This window comes from Hypanus sabinus, chromosome 8 (assembly GCF_030144855.1).
Source record: "Hypanus sabinus isolate sHypSab1 chromosome 8, sHypSab1.hap1, whole genome shotgun sequence".
Classification (NCBI taxonomy): Eukaryota; Metazoa; Chordata; class Chondrichthyes; order Myliobatiformes; family Dasyatidae; genus Hypanus; species Hypanus sabinus.
In genome coordinates, this window is record NC_082713.1 from 160,772,633 (window position 1) to 160,788,272 (window position 15,640).

The 15,640-nt window shown below is 42.0% G+C and overlaps 1 protein-coding gene across 3 annotated transcripts in view; it reads right to left on the minus strand.

Annotated features, from left to right (window-relative positions):
- The window catches only part of lin7a (lin-7 homolog A (C. elegans)), a 68,389-nt gene extending 66,299 nt beyond the window's left edge, over positions 1-2,090 (minus strand). The window contains exon 1 of one of the 3 annotated variants that reach the window (XM_059978389.1): positions 1,780-2,090. In XM_059978389.1, the coding sequence (XP_059834372.1) occupies positions 1,780-1,849 (70 nt within the window). In that variant the 5' untranslated portion in view covers positions 1,850-2,090. The remainder of the gene's footprint in view (positions 1-1,779) is intronic. The other 2 variants (XM_059978388.1, XM_059978387.1) reach the window with 2 other exon arrangements.
- Between the last annotated feature and the right edge of the window lie 13,550 nt (positions 2,091-15,640).

The window sequence follows — 15,640 nt, forward strand, 5'->3', positions numbered from 1 at the left end:
AACTCATTTTCTTCAGTTTTTCATTTTTCAATACTAATAATATATGAGAATGTGATATGTTTGTTTAGCAAATATTTGCTTTTTGCAGCCAAAGCTATTCTTGAATTTTAAGTAAATTGTATAATTTTAAGGGGATGTAAGAATAGAGAAGCTTGTAAGAGAAATCATGCAAGTGATTGAAGGTGGAAGAGCAAGCTGAAAACAAAATTTGTAACATTATGTATTTCTCAGCTTTGTGTATAAAACACTGAATTAAAAAAGAACAAAACTATTTATCTTTCATTAAACATTTTTAGCCCATGCATGGTTAGTTCTAAGATTTGTTGTAGGATCTTAGAATGGGAGCAGAGAAGGAATCAGGAATATCAAACATTAGTTACCACAAAATACCTTTCCTTGACCGAGTCTTAAGCATAGACACAGTCCCTTCAACCAACTGCTCAACACAGATCAACAAGCACCCAGTCACACACATCTGACACTTACCCTGCTTTGTTCTTAACCCATTATCTCCCCAAATGCTATCATTGCCCTGCACTCATGGAACAATTTACACTGGCCAATTTACACTTCCAATCTTTGGAATGTGAGAGGAAACTCATGCAGTCTCACAGAAAATGTGCAAACTCCGCCCTGACAGCAGTGGAGGGCAGGATGAGCCCAGTTAACTAGAGTTGCGAGAGTGAGGGCACATTCCACAGGCTAAGGATTTCATCCAGATCAGAGAATCTGCCAGTATGAGTAGTGAGCAGAGTTTAGCTACTGGGAAAAGAACTAGTGATCACAGGAGGAAACATTTTCTGTAGGTGTCACATTCTAGAATAACTTACTTGAAAGGCTGATGGAAACAATCAATATTACTTTCAAAAAGGAACTGGAGAAATGTCAAAAAATCTTGCAGAGCTCTGGGAACCAATTCGGGACTGTGACTAATTGGATAATTTTACCCAAGTTCCCTACGCCAGGATGGACCATTGACGACCTCTTGTCCTTGATCATCCAGTGACTAAATAAAATGAGCGCCCGTGGTCCCAGTTGGAAGGGAAGCTACAACAGCAACTCCAGAGAGCAAACAATTCAAAATGCATTTCCTAATGAGGACTTGAATTTTCTTTTGTTTTCCAATTACTTATGTTCTCCAGAGGGCCCGATCTATTTCCTTTAAAACGGCAAGCTATCTTTCTCCAACACAACCAGAATGTGCCTCACGCAATCATCGTCGTTACAAAACAACTTGATTAAAAAATAATCCTGACCTGACTACAGTAATTGAAACTGGATTCACGAGGAAGGGCGAATATGATTTGCCATTCAATTGAGGGAGGCGAACTTTCTAAGGGACCTCGACATCACTGAGATCGAACAAACCGAGCCTTAACCGGTGGTCAGGTCACGGCGTTCTGGCGTTTCTTGAAGACTCACCATCGACCGGCCACATTTCCTGACCGTCAGGGAGAATTATCTTACATCTGCATCCCCGCTTTGCTCTCAGATCTCGCAAAGGGAACGGGGATGGGAAAGGAATCGGCCGCACAAGAAGAGTATATTTCAAAAACATATCGTTGATTCCTAATCCTTCACCGAAAACATTTATCAGTAAAATTCTCTCTCTCTCCCCCCCCACCCCCGTGGTCCACCAACACCAACTGTAAAGTAACAATCCGATCTTTTCTCCTTATTAGCACTTCAAACTACCAGTCGCACCAGAGATAAATTTAATGCGGGTGTGGAAAGCACTAAGGAGAGTTTTGGTGGGAAACAGTTGAGACTTTCGCTTACCTCTTTCCAGCGTAAGCGGCTGCAGTGTTGTCGCCATGTCTGCTGCAGCCTCGGGGAAGGAGGAGCGCATTCAGCAGCGAGGGTTAGAGAGGCTGGAGTGACGCTGCTCGCACATCAGCTTACAAGAAGCAAGCGGCAGCCACACACAGGCAGAAATCACCCCGGGTTCGTGGTGCGAGTCGCTCGGCATCGCGAACCGAAGCAGGTCCTCCCGTTAGGGACGTGACCATAACCAGTCAGCGACATGCATATCTGTCCAAACTTCCCACGCTCCGCAGAATGCCGGCCGTAGTTTGTCACATCTGAGGAGTTTGTGACTGAATTGAGAAACTGGAGCGCAGCCATTACATCAGAAATTAATTCTTGGGTGGTGAAACTCCGGGGGATGATGGAACCTAGATCATTAGAGCCATACAGCTCGGAAACAGGCCGTTCGGCCCAACTCTTTCATGTTGACCCCAGTGAGTTAGTCCCATCTACCGCGTTCGATTCATAGCCCTCTAAATCTTTTCTATCCAAGTCCTTACCCAGGTATCTGTTAAAATTTTGGGGGTGTTTAAAAGAGCAGATAATTATTTCTTGGAAAGCCGGAGGTTGAATTAACTGGTATTGAAGGGCAAGTCGACCATGATCGTAGTGAATGGCGGGTCTGGTTTGACGGGGCAGACGGATTATTTTTACTATTCTTTCAAAAGCTATTTCATCAATAATAGAAAGTTCACTTTTAAATCTAAAAAAATGATCGTACTTGGAGGAAAGTGGGGGCAACTGCCTCCTCAGAATTGTGGTTTATGTTTGGCATGCCTGCCGAACATAATTTCAAGTTCCTTGGTGTCATTATCTCTGAGGACCTAACCTGGACGCAGCACACTGAAGTAGCTATAAAGAAGACATAGCAGAGTCTGCATTTCGGTAGAAGGCTGAGGTAGATTTGGTATGTCACCAAAAACACTCACAAATTTCTACAGATGCATTCCAACTGGCTGCATCACTCTCTGGTCTGGAGAGAGTGGGGAGGGGGCTACTGGACAGGATCGAAGTAAGCTGCAGAGAGTTGTAAACTTAGTCAGCTCTGTCATGAGCACTAGCCTCCATAGTATCCAGGACATCTTCAAGAAGCAGTATCCAAAAAAGACTGCGTCCATCATTAAGGAACCCCCTTCTCATTGACCTCTTCCCATTGCTACCATTAGGAAGGAGGTACAGAAGCCCGAAGGCACACGCTCAACAATTCAGAAACAGCTTCTTCCGCTTGCCGTCCGATTTCTGAATGGACATTGAACCTATGAACACCACCTCACCACTTTTATGCAGCAATTTAATATAAGTAAACTGCAATTCAGTTTTGCTCTATTATTATGTATTGCCTTGTTTTGCTGTGGCAAAGTTGATAAATTTCACAACCCATGCTGGTGATATTAAATCTGTTTGATTCATTCTGAATGACCAGCCTGACTGCTTATTCAGAAGTCTTTTGCAGTTCTGCATGTACTTGCCACAATGGGAAGGTTGTTTTCATCACTATTGAAAGACGAAGAAAGTGGCAGAGCTAACAAATATATTTGTGAAACTGTGCTTTTAAATGTTCTTGGCAGGTGGGTTTCCTAGCAACTTTACCATTTGTGTTTAATTGTGCTCTAGTTTACCAATAGTCTGAAGGTATTTTATGTAACTCTGTGTATTTATAGCCACATTGTTCCAGCTTTCTTTGAACCACTTCAATCCATTTCATGGCATATCCAAGATGATCTCAATCAAATGACTTACAATATAGCTTTGAATAGTGATAGTGAGGCATTGTTCCTTCACTTGAGTTCCTCGGACCCTGTAGATAATGGTACAGGTCCATGGCATTAAAAAGTTATTGGGAACCCCTGCTTTACAGGGAGGGAGCTGGAGGTCAGATTAGGGTTTACGGACAGAGATGTGGGTGAGTTAGAGACCAGATTATGGTTTGGGCATAGAGATGGGGTGAGTTAGAGGTCAGATTATGGTGTAGGGACAGGGATGTGGTGGAGTTAGAGATCAGATTATGGTTTGGGGAAAGGGAAGGGGAGAGCTAGAAGTCAGATTATGGTTTGGAGATGGATGTGGGAGAGTTAGGTTATGGTTTAGAAACAGAAAACCAACAGCACAATACAGGCCCTTCGGCCCACAAAGTTGTGCCGAACATGTCCCTACCTTAGAAATTACTAGGCTTACCCATAGCCGTCTATTTTTCTGAGCTCCATGTACCTATCTAAAAGTCTCTTAAAAGACCCTATCGTATCCACCTCCAACACCGTTGCCAGCAGCCCATTCCACGCACTCACTACTCTCTGAGTAAAAAACTTACCCCTGACATCTCCTCTGTACCTACTCCCCAGCACCTTAAACCTGTGTCCTCTTGTGGCAACCATTTCAGCCCTGGGAAAAAGCCTCTGACTATCCACATGATCAACGCCTCTCATCATCTTATACACCTCTACCAGGTCATCCCTCACCCTCCATTGCTCCAAGGAGAAAAGGCCGAGTTCACTCAATCTATTCTCATAAGGTATGTTCCCCAATCTAGGCAACATCCTTGTAAATCTCCTCTGCACACTTTCTATGGCTTCCACAAGGCAAACAGAACTGAGCACGGTACTCCAAATGGGGTCTGATCAGGGTCCTATATAGCTGCAACATTACGTCTCGGCTCCTAAATTCAATTCCACGATTGATGAAGGCCAATACACCGTACACCTTCTTAACCACAGAGTCAACTTGCACAGCTGCTTTGAGCGTCCTATGGACTTGGACCCCAAGATCCCGATGATCCTCCACACTGCCAAGAGTCTTACCATTAATACTATATTCTGCCATCATATTTGACCTACCAAAATGAACCACTTCACACTTATCTGGGTTATCTGCCACTTCTCAGCCCAATTTTGCATCCTATCAATGTCCTGCTGTAACCTCTGACAGCCCTCCACACTACCCACAACACTTCCAACCTTTGTGTCATCAGCAAACTTGCTAACCCATCCCTCCACTTCCTCTTCCAGGTTATTCATAAAAATCACAAAGAGTAAGGGTCCCAGAAAAGATCTCTGTGGCACACCACTGGTCACCAACCTGCATGCAGAATATGACCAGTCTACAACCACTCCTTGCCTTCTGCGGGCAAGCCATTGCTGGATTCACAAAGCAATGTCCCCTTGGATCCCATGACTCCTTACTTTCTCAATAAGCCTTGCATGGGGTACCTTATCAAATGCCTTCCTGAAATCCATATACACTACATCTACCTTAATCAATGTGTTCAGACACATCCTCAAAAAATCCAATCAGGCTCATAAGGCACAACCTGCCCTTGACAAAGCCATGCTGACTATTCCTAATCATATTATACCTCTCCAAATGTTCATAAATACTGCCTCTTAGGATCTTCTCCATCAACTTACCAACCACTGAAGTAAGACTCACTGGTCTATAATTTCCTAGGCTATCTCTACTCCCTTTCTTGAATAAAGGAACAATATCCGCAACTGTCCAATCCTCCGGAATCTCTCCCGTTCCCATTGATGATACAAAGATCATCGCCAGAGGCTCAGCAATCTCTTCCCTCACCCTCACAGTAGCCTGGGGTACATCTCATCCCGTCCTGGTGACTTATCCAATTTGATGCTTTCCGAAAGCTCCAGCATATCTATCCTCTTTCTTAATATCTACATGCTCAAGCTCTCCAGTCTGTTGCAAGTCATCACTACAATCACCAAGATCCTTTTCCATAGTGAATACTGAAGTAACTTATTCATTAAGTACCTCTGCTATTTCCTCCGGTTCCATACACACTTTCCCACTGTCACACTTGATAGATCCTATTCTTTCACGTCTTATCCTCTTGCTCTTCACATACTTGTAGAATGCCTTGGGGTTTTCCTTAATGCTGCCCACCAAGACCATCTTATAGCCCCTTCTGGGTCTCCTAATTTCCTTCTTAAGCTCCTTCCTGTTAGCCTTATAATCTTCTAGATTTCTAATATTACCTATCTCTCTGAACGTTTTGTAAGCTTTTCTTTTCTTCTTCACTAGATTTCTTACAGCCTTTGTACACCACGGTTCCTGTACCCTACCATAACTTCCCTGTCTCAATGGAACATACCTATGCAAAACGCCACACAAATATCCCCTGAACATTTGCCACATTTCTTCCATACTTTTCCCTGAGAACACCTGTTTCCAATTTGAACTTCCAGTTTCCTGCCTGATAGCCTCATAATTCCCCTTTCTCCAATTAAACGCTTTTCTAACTTGTCTGTTCCTATCTCTCTCCAATGCTGGTGTAAAGGAGATAGAATTATGATCATTATCTCCAAAATGCTCTCCCACTGACAGACCTGACACCTGACCAGGTTCATTTCCCAATACCAGATCAAGTACAGCCTCTCCTCTTGTAGGCTTATCTAATTATTGTGTCAAGAAATCTTCCTGAACACACCTAACAAACTCAACCCCATCTAAACTCCTTGCTGTAGGGAGATGTCAATCAATATTTGGGAAATTAAAATCTCCTATCACAACAAATCTGTTATTATTACACCTTTCCAGGATCTGTTTACCTATCTGCTCGTCGATATCCCTATTACTGTTTAGGGAGAGGGATGTGGAGGAGTTAGAGGTCAGATTATAGTTTAGGGATGGGGATGTGGGGAAGTCTAGGCCTCTACTCCATGTACGAAAGCTGGCGACGTGGTGAGCTCAGACTGAAGGCCTGGACTCCAGATGTCCTTTGCTACAGATTCAAATTGTTGGTGCCACTTAACGCAAATGGCTTATTTCACTCCATGTTTCGATATACATATGATAAATAAATGAGTCCATCGTTTTTCGTTGGCTCCCAGCTATGTCTCATCACTGTGGAATGGTGTGCACAACATTGGTCCTCACAAGGTAAACACAGGCTCTCCCTCCAAAAACTTCTACACACTGTAAAGGCGTGTACACACAGATCAGTATTAGAGGAAATAAAAACAGAAAGTGCTGGGAACTTGCAGCAGCTCAGCCAGAATTGTGTGGGGTCAGAAATATCCGAGTTAAAATGTTCCTGGTCAATGACCTGTTAACAGGATTTTCATTCTGTCTGGTGACCTCAGCATGGTGCAGAGGAAGTACGGGAAGTCCTTCCCAGAAAGGAGAAACCCATTAACAGTATGCAGTTATTATGGAATACCGTTGTAAATCCTTTTATTTTGTGGGGATTGTACAAAGTAACCAGAAGACTTCATGGAAATTGAGCTCTTGCATCCCAAAGGCCCCTTTCAGATTACAGCATCTGCTGAGTGACAGCAGACACTGGATTAAGAATTTATGAGACATAATGTAGTCCTGGCAATACCTCTTTGCTGCTTAATTAAAACAAATGTGCAATATAATGTGTGAACAAGTAGGTCTGTAGTGGGTACCAGCACTGCAATAACAATAAAACAAATCATAATGCAATAAATAAGCCTCAGCTAAGTGTGCATGAAATCTTTTTGCTTTATGATGTGTTTCACCAGTGTGAAGCCTTGAAACACAGCCATATAATCCTGTTAATTTGCTCCTGGCAGCATGTATCTCCCATTAACCTTGGTTGGCTGTTTATCTTATTCCTTGGTGTGGAGGTGTTGTTTTATGTGGCCCAAGCATGTGGTTGTCATTACTGAAAAAAGTCAGGAGAGCAAACAAATACAATTTCCTTGGCTCAACAATTTGGAAATAAGCATCTGTTCCTATTGATGTGAAAATGAAACGTGTTAAAAGTCGACCAGGAAATCAGATGGTGCTGTTGAAAATGAAACAGTTAATCAGATGCCCTCAAGTGAATGAACAGTCTGACGAAATGTCATTGACCTGAAACCAATGTTGTTTCTTTCTCTGTACATGCTGTCCCTTCTGAGTAATTGTTTTGTTTTCATTTCACATTTCCAGAAACTACTGTTTTTGTTTGCTTTCCTCTTTCCAGGGTTAATCGGCCAACGTTTGTTAAGTTGCTGAGTCCAGAACTAGTTCAGAATCAGAATCAGGTTTAATATCACTGGCCTATATCATAAAATTTGTTAACTTTGCGGCAATTAAGGATAAATATTGAAAAAAACTGTTACGGTAAGTATATATGTATGTATATTAAATAGTTAAATGAAGATAAGGAAGTTGTGAGATAGTGTTCATGGGTTGAATGCCCATTCAGAAATCAGATGGCAGAGGGGAAGAAGCTGTTCCTGAATCAATGGGTGCCTTCAGGCTTCTGTATCTTCTCCCTGATGGTAACAATGAGAAGGGGATATGTACTGTGTGGTCCTTGATGATAGAAGCCACTTTTCCAAGTCACAGCTTCTTGAAGATGCCTTGGATACTATAGAGGCTAGTACCTATGATGGAGCTGACTAATTTTAGAACTCTTTGCAGCTTGCTACAGTCCCCTTCTCCTATGCCAGATGGTGATGCAGCCAATCAGAATGCTCTCTGCAGTACATACATCTGTATATGTTTTCAAGTGTTTTAGGTGACAAACCAAATCTCCTCAAACTCCTAATGAGGTATAGCAACTGTCTTGCCTTCTTTATAGCTGCATTGATATGCTGGGACCAGGTTAGATCCTCAGAGATATTGACATCCAGTAACTTAAAATTGCTCACTCTCTCCACTATTAGGAGGAATGGTTTGTGTTCCCTCCTCTTGCCCTTCCTAAAGTCTACAATCAGCTCTTTGGTCTTACTGACGTTGAGTGCAAGATTGCTGCTGCAACACCTCTCAACCAGCTGGTATACCTCGCTTCTGTACGAGCCCTTATCACCATCTGAAATTCTGCTAACAAATTCAACTGCTGTCAATTTGAGTCCTTGAAGAAAAGCTCAGCTCACACTAGAGATGAGCATTAGGACCGTCAATCTGAGGAACTTACTGGCTGATGGCGTAGTGCCATTAGCACTGGTCTTTGGGATGGAAGGTGTCAAGTTCAAATCCAGCTGGCCCCTGTGCATGCTTTCCATCTGTGCTGGGTTGAGCGAGAAACTCAACCTTGTAAAAAAGAAATTGCCTGAAACATCCAATTTTACAGAAGTTACAGAAACATCAACAGCAAATGCTGATGGCCTATGCTCTCTCATGAGTTGAAAGGCAATTTCTCTTCTCTTTTCTCTGAGGAACTTTAATGCTGCGTCTATACTTTTGGTAAGATGATGGTGCCTCCACTTGCAACAGCCTTTCTGGGTCCAAACAAAGGTGTAATTGTTCATCCTATGTGTCCTTTGTGAAGTCGCAGGGCCCTGTGGGATATTAAGAACATTAAGTGCTGCAGGTCTGTCCCATTGGCGAGTTATTCGATGGAGGTGAACTTGTAGCGTACCGTGTTGCAGGCAGCTACAGCCATCCAAAGAAGAAGGCATCCGAGGCGGTGTGTGACCTAACAAACAGAGCAAATGATTGGCCTGAATGCTTTTCTTGTGATTGCGAGACCCTGTTGGATACTGGTAACGTTGAATACCGCAAGTCCAGTTCACTGGTTCGTTGGAAAGACTGAGGCAGCGGAGCTGCGGGAGTCAGGCCGTTGCACTGTGGGGTCACCTGTTGCAGATGCACAGGGAAGGAGTTGCTGGAGCCAGTGTGGGAGAGAGCTGGAGTTGGTGCTGGGATGGTGGATGGCCCTTCCTGTCAGTGCTGCCCTTCAATGTCGCTCAGTGGAAGACAAATTGAATTGCATTTGCCGCTAGTGCATAATAAGAACTGCTCCATCATCAGCCTATAGGCCACAATACTCAGGGACTTGCTGTATATAAACTGTATATGTGTATATAATTATTTTTGTGTCAGTATGTTTTCCTGCTATAGTAACTATATGTGCTATGTGCTGTGTATAACTTGACCCTGTAGGAATACTGTTTCATTTGCATTTATTCATGTGTGGTGTACGGTTGAATAACAATTATACTTGAACTTGTAATGTATTGACAGTATTAGCTTTAAATGCGAAATCAATTCAACACAATTAAGACTTGAAAAGCAAAAAGAAAAGTGGCTGATGATTTCATATTTGATTTCTCCATTAGTGCAAACAAGATTTTATGCTTGCATTTCTCTAATCAATTTTCCTCCCAAGCATATCACTGTAATATCATGATGTAAATTATTATCTAATATCTCTTGCCAAAGCCTCATATCAATGTTGAAGCAGTGCAGAGAAAAAGCACATGCCTCATTTATCAATTGCATGCTCCTGATGCAGAGGAGATTTCATAATTCATGTTTGTAAAATCATAATGCCAGTAGAATATTGATTCAATCACCACATGCTTTTCTGCAGATAATAGGTTATTAAATATACTATTTGATGGTAGTTAGCACTTAATTTGAGTGTAGTGTGAAATATTTAATATATGTCATTTATACCACAGAAGTGCAAAAATTGTTCTTTATGTAGTTTCAACTCAGTGACAATTGCACAATGCTTTCCACTCAGTGTGCTGGGGGAAATTAGAGCAGCTAAAAATGTACAGATCACTGTTTTGACATTTAAATGTACTGCTATGAATTGAAAATTGAGTGTCAAAGTCACATGGTTTCAGAGAAGAAATTAGATTTCATTAGTACTGTTAATAGCAGGTATGGATTAATATCAGTGTGGCACCATTACGAATTCTGACGCAGGGACTTGGACCTGAAAAGTTTAACCGTTTCACTTCCAAAAGATACAGCCTGACCTGCTGTGAGTTTCCAGCATCTTTTTTTTTGCTGTTGTGCCATCTTTAGGACATTTTCAAACAGTTACTGAGCCAAGGAAAGAAAAAGTTAACACAGCCAGACAAAGTAAGTTTGCTCACAGCTACTTATTTATTACAACTCATGATTAATGTTGTGCATAATCTTTGAGAAACGGTAGATTGGTTTTGGCCTAGCTCTGAGAACAAATATTCCTATCTGATTAGCTGTTTTCAGACCACAGAGAAAAGTGGTGCGTGAGAAGGACAAGCAGCTCAATCAAAAAGCAAACAAAAGTCTGATTATCTCATTCTTACAAAACTGGTTAGACTTAATCAAAAAAACATTCTACCCAGACTTTACACATTATTAGTAATGCTCTGATCTATTTGACATGACATGCTTTTGTTCACACAGGTGTTATGTTCATTTTGGAGTAACATCCAGTGGAAAAGATAGCCTAAATCATGCCTTAGGTGAAAACTTGTGTTGGATACAGATTTTAGTATCCACTTTACTTTTTCATGGGCTTATTGTCTTTTTTGCTTGAATACAATACACTGTTTCCATGAGTAATGAAGTAAGTAAGTGAAATGTTACACTGTCAACCTCTTGCCTTTTAGCAAATATCATTGGAGTTAAATACCTACACTGCTTATTCTGATGGGTAGAATGCTTTGCTTGTTAATTTTGGCAAATAATAAGAAAGCAAGAGAAGTAATTAAGTAGAATTATAATTGTAATGAATTATACAGAAGTGGTATACTGTATTTCATCATTTTGACGTTTTTTTTCATTTATTTCATTACATAGTAACACCCATTTGTTTTTATTGGAATTTACATAATCAATAGGTGACTGAAACAATTTTACTGAAAAATTATCTAAAATTCTGGAGTAAACAACTTTTCAGGATACTAGTCTTGATTGCCTAGAGCTAGGCAATGAAGACTTCAGTTCTGAATTCATGTACTTTTGTCCACGTATAGAAAGAAGAAGATGATGTACTAAATGGTCTCAGAGAATGTATAAAGTGACCATTTTTGCAACTAGCTATGGTAACAACAGGAAGTCTCCCTGCTCTAACGAAAGTCATTGCAAGGATTTTCCTTAGTAGTTCCTCCCAGTGTCCAAAAAGCTACTTTCTGAATCACAGTGAGGGTCAATTTGTCTTGAGGCATAGTGGACATGAAGCTTCAAAGCATGGTGTAAATTGCAGAGAGCAGACCAACTACCATACATTCTCTTTCCCAATGCCTTTGGCTTCATTGATCAGGAAAGACGGTGGAACAATCTCCTCAAGTTTAGCAGCCGGCAAAAAAAATTGTCCCCATTTTGCATTTGATCTACAATGACACACAAACCACGATAATAATTAATGGAGACACAAGGCATTCTGCAAATGCTGGAAATTTTGAGACACACACACATACACACACACACACACACACACACACATACACACACACACACACACACACACACACACACACACACACACACACACACACACACACACACACACAGTTCATTTCTCCCTATAGATGCTGCTTGACTTGCTGAATTCCTCCAGCATTTGGATGTATGATATTAAACAACGGGCCTCAGTGAACACTGTTGTCAATAATGCACAAACACTTTTCTCAGTCTTCCTTGACCCAATGATACATTGCACTGCTATCAAGATAGTGTGGGAGTGGGGTTTAATGTGCTATTCCACACCCACACTTCGGGAAGTCTGATCACCTGGCTGTACTTCCACTCCCTGAATACAGGCAGAGACTGAAGATGGCAGCACCAGTAGAGAGGATCAAGAAGGTATGGACAAGGAAAGCACTTGTCTCATCTGCTTTGGATCAGTGGACTGGACTGTATTCAGGGATTCATCTTTGACTTCATTAAAACCTAGCATATGAAAACTAGCTGTACGTTCCCAAACCAAATGGCGTGGATGAACCAGGAGGTTTAAGAATATAACCAGAGCTGTGAAGATCCCAGCTGTACCTGGTGACTCTGTGATCTCTGTCTTGGAGGCCGATGTCAGGCTGTCTTTCAGGAGGCTGAACTTTCGCAAGGTGGCAATCTTTGATGGAGTACCTGGTAAGGCTCTGAAAACTTGTACCAACCTACAGGTAGGAGTATTCAAGGACATTTTCAACCTCTGACCACTACAGTCAGAAGTTCCCACCTGCTTCATAAAGGTAACAATTATACCAGTGCCCAAGAAGTGTAGTGGGAGCTGCCTTAATGACTATCATCCAGTAGCACTCACATCTACAGTGATGAAATACTTTGAGGGGTTGGTCATGGCTAGAATCAACTCCTGCCTCAGAAGGGACCTGGACCCACTGTAATTTGCCTATCGCCATAATAGGTCTATGGTAGATGTAATTTCAATGGCTCTTCACATGAACCTAGATCACCTGGACAATACAGACATCTATGTCAGGAAGCTGTTCCTTAAATATATCTCAGCATTTAACAGCATCATTCCCACAGTCCTGATTGATAAGCTACAGAACCTGCGCCTTTGCACCTCCCTCTGCAATTGAATCCTCGACTTCCTAACTGGAAGACCATAGAATGTGTGGATTGGTAATAGTATCTCCTCCACACTGACAATCAACATTGGTGCACCTCAGGGATGTGCTTAGCCCACTGGTCTACTCTCTGTATACCCATAACTGTGTGGCTAGGTATAGTAGAAATGCTACCTATAAACTTGCTGATGATGCACCATTGTTGGTAGAATGTCAGATGGAGATGAGAGGGTGTACAGGAGAGAGATATACTAGCTAGTTGAGTGGTGTCACAGCAGTAACCTTGCACTCAATGTCAGTAAGACAAAAGAGCTGATTGTGTACTTCAGGAAAGATAAAAAGAGAGAACATGAATCAAATCTCATAGATGGAATAGAAATGGAGAGAGTGAGCAATTTCACGTTCCTGTGTGTCAAGATTTCTGAGAATCTAACCTAGTCCCAACATATTGATGCAGTTATAAAAAAAGCAAGACAGTGGCTATATTTCATTAAGAGTTTGAAGAGACTTAGTTTGTTACCCAAAGCACTCAAAAGCATCTACAGATGTACCGTGGAGAGCATTGTGACAGGCTGCATCACTGTCTGGTATTTGGTGGGGGTGGGGGGATGGTGATGGTGGCTACAGCACAGGATCAAAAGAAGCTACAGAAATTTGAAAAATTAGTCAGCTTCATCTTGGGTACTAGCCTCCATAGTATTCAAGACATCTTCAAGGAGTGGTGCCTCAAAAAGACGGCATCCATTATTAAGTACCCCATCACCCAGGACATGCCCTCTTTTCATCGTTACCATCAGGAAGGAGGTACAGAATCCTGAAGGCACACACTCAATGATTCAGGAACAGCTTCTTCCCCTCTGCCATCCGATTCCTAAATGGGCGTTGAACCCATAAACACTACGTCATTCTTTTGTTAGTATTATTTCTGTTTTGCACTATTTTAAATCTAATACATATATATATATACACACATACACTTAATGTAATTGATTTACTTACTTTATCCTATATTTTCGTTGTACTGCTGCAGCTAAGCTAATAAATTTCACAACGTATGCCGGTGATACTAAACCTGATTCTGATTATTAAGAACCAGTGCTGAGTATATTCCAGGAACAGACCCAAATCTCACTCAAACAAAATGTATCAAATGCAAACAATGCCTATGCTTGTATACGCTTGGAGGCCAAGATCAAAGACATTCCCAAACATTTCACTAAAGCTTTGGAGAGGATGGAACTTGCATTCAAAATCTGCAAAATAATGTTGTCTACGAGCCTGGCCCCACTGTGCACCATTACACTCCTCTGAGAACACGAATCTACCTCAGAACAAACAGGAAAGCAATCAAATAAGGATAATATCAGCACTGATATTGGAAAATTATATTTATAGATCCTTATCAAAATTACATCAAATATTAATTTCTTGGTCATACTTATTGCATCAGTCATGTATTTATTTAACATAATGTTAATCCATTACTTAAAACACCTTCACATTTTCAAGGTGTCCCAAAAAGGCTTGACAGAGAATTAATTGTCATTAAGACTGCACACCATTGTTTTGTTGATAACCATGTTGTCTAATTAATGAGCTTTGAAGTCAATGAAGTCTTTCTGAGATTTTACAAATGTTGTAGGAATCATAGCCAGTTCCGCAAACAGCCACAGCTCTACACATAGCCCTTGAACATTGAAGGAGGATGCTTATGTGAAAATGCTGTTTTTGGGCTACAGTTCAGCATTCAACACCATAATTCCCTCCAGGGTTGACAAGAAGCTCAGAGACCTCGGCCTTCACCCTGCCTTGTGTAGCTGGATCCTGGACTTCCTGTCAGATTGCCAGCAGGTGATAAGAGTCGACTCCCTCCCACCTACCCCTCTAACCCTCAACACAGTGGCCCGTCAGGGCTGTGTCCTAAGCACCCTCCTTTACTCCCTGTATACCCATGACTGTATCGCCATCCACAGCTCCAATCTGCTAATTAAATTTGCTGATGATACTACAAATCTCAAATAATAATGAGGTGGCCCACAGGGAAGAAGTCATCACCCTGACACAGTGGTGTCAAGAAAACAACCTCTCCCTCAATGTTGCAAAAACAAAGGAGCTGGTTGTGGATTCCAGGAGGAATGGAGACAGGCTAACCCATATTGACATCAATGGATCTGGGGTTGAGAGGGTGAACAGCTTTAAATTCCTCAGCATTCACATTACTGAGGATCTCATGTGGTCGGTACATACTGACTGTGTGGTGAGAAAAGCACAGCAGCACCTCTTTCACCTCAGATGTTTGAAGAAGTTTGGTATGGGTCCCCAGGTCCTAAGGACTTTCTACAGGAGCACAGTTGGCAGCATCCTGACTGGCTGCATCACTGCCTGGTACTGGAACTGTACCTCCCTCAATCGCAGGACTCTGCAGAGAGTGGTGCGGACAGCCCAGTGCATCTGTACATGTGAGCTTCCCACTATATAGGACATTTTCAAAGGCAGCTGTGTAAAAAGGACCTAAGGATCATTGGGGACCCGAGTCACCCCAACCACAAACTGTTCCAGCTGCTACCATCTGGGAAACGGTACTGCAGCATAAAAGCCAGGACCAACAGGCTCCGGGA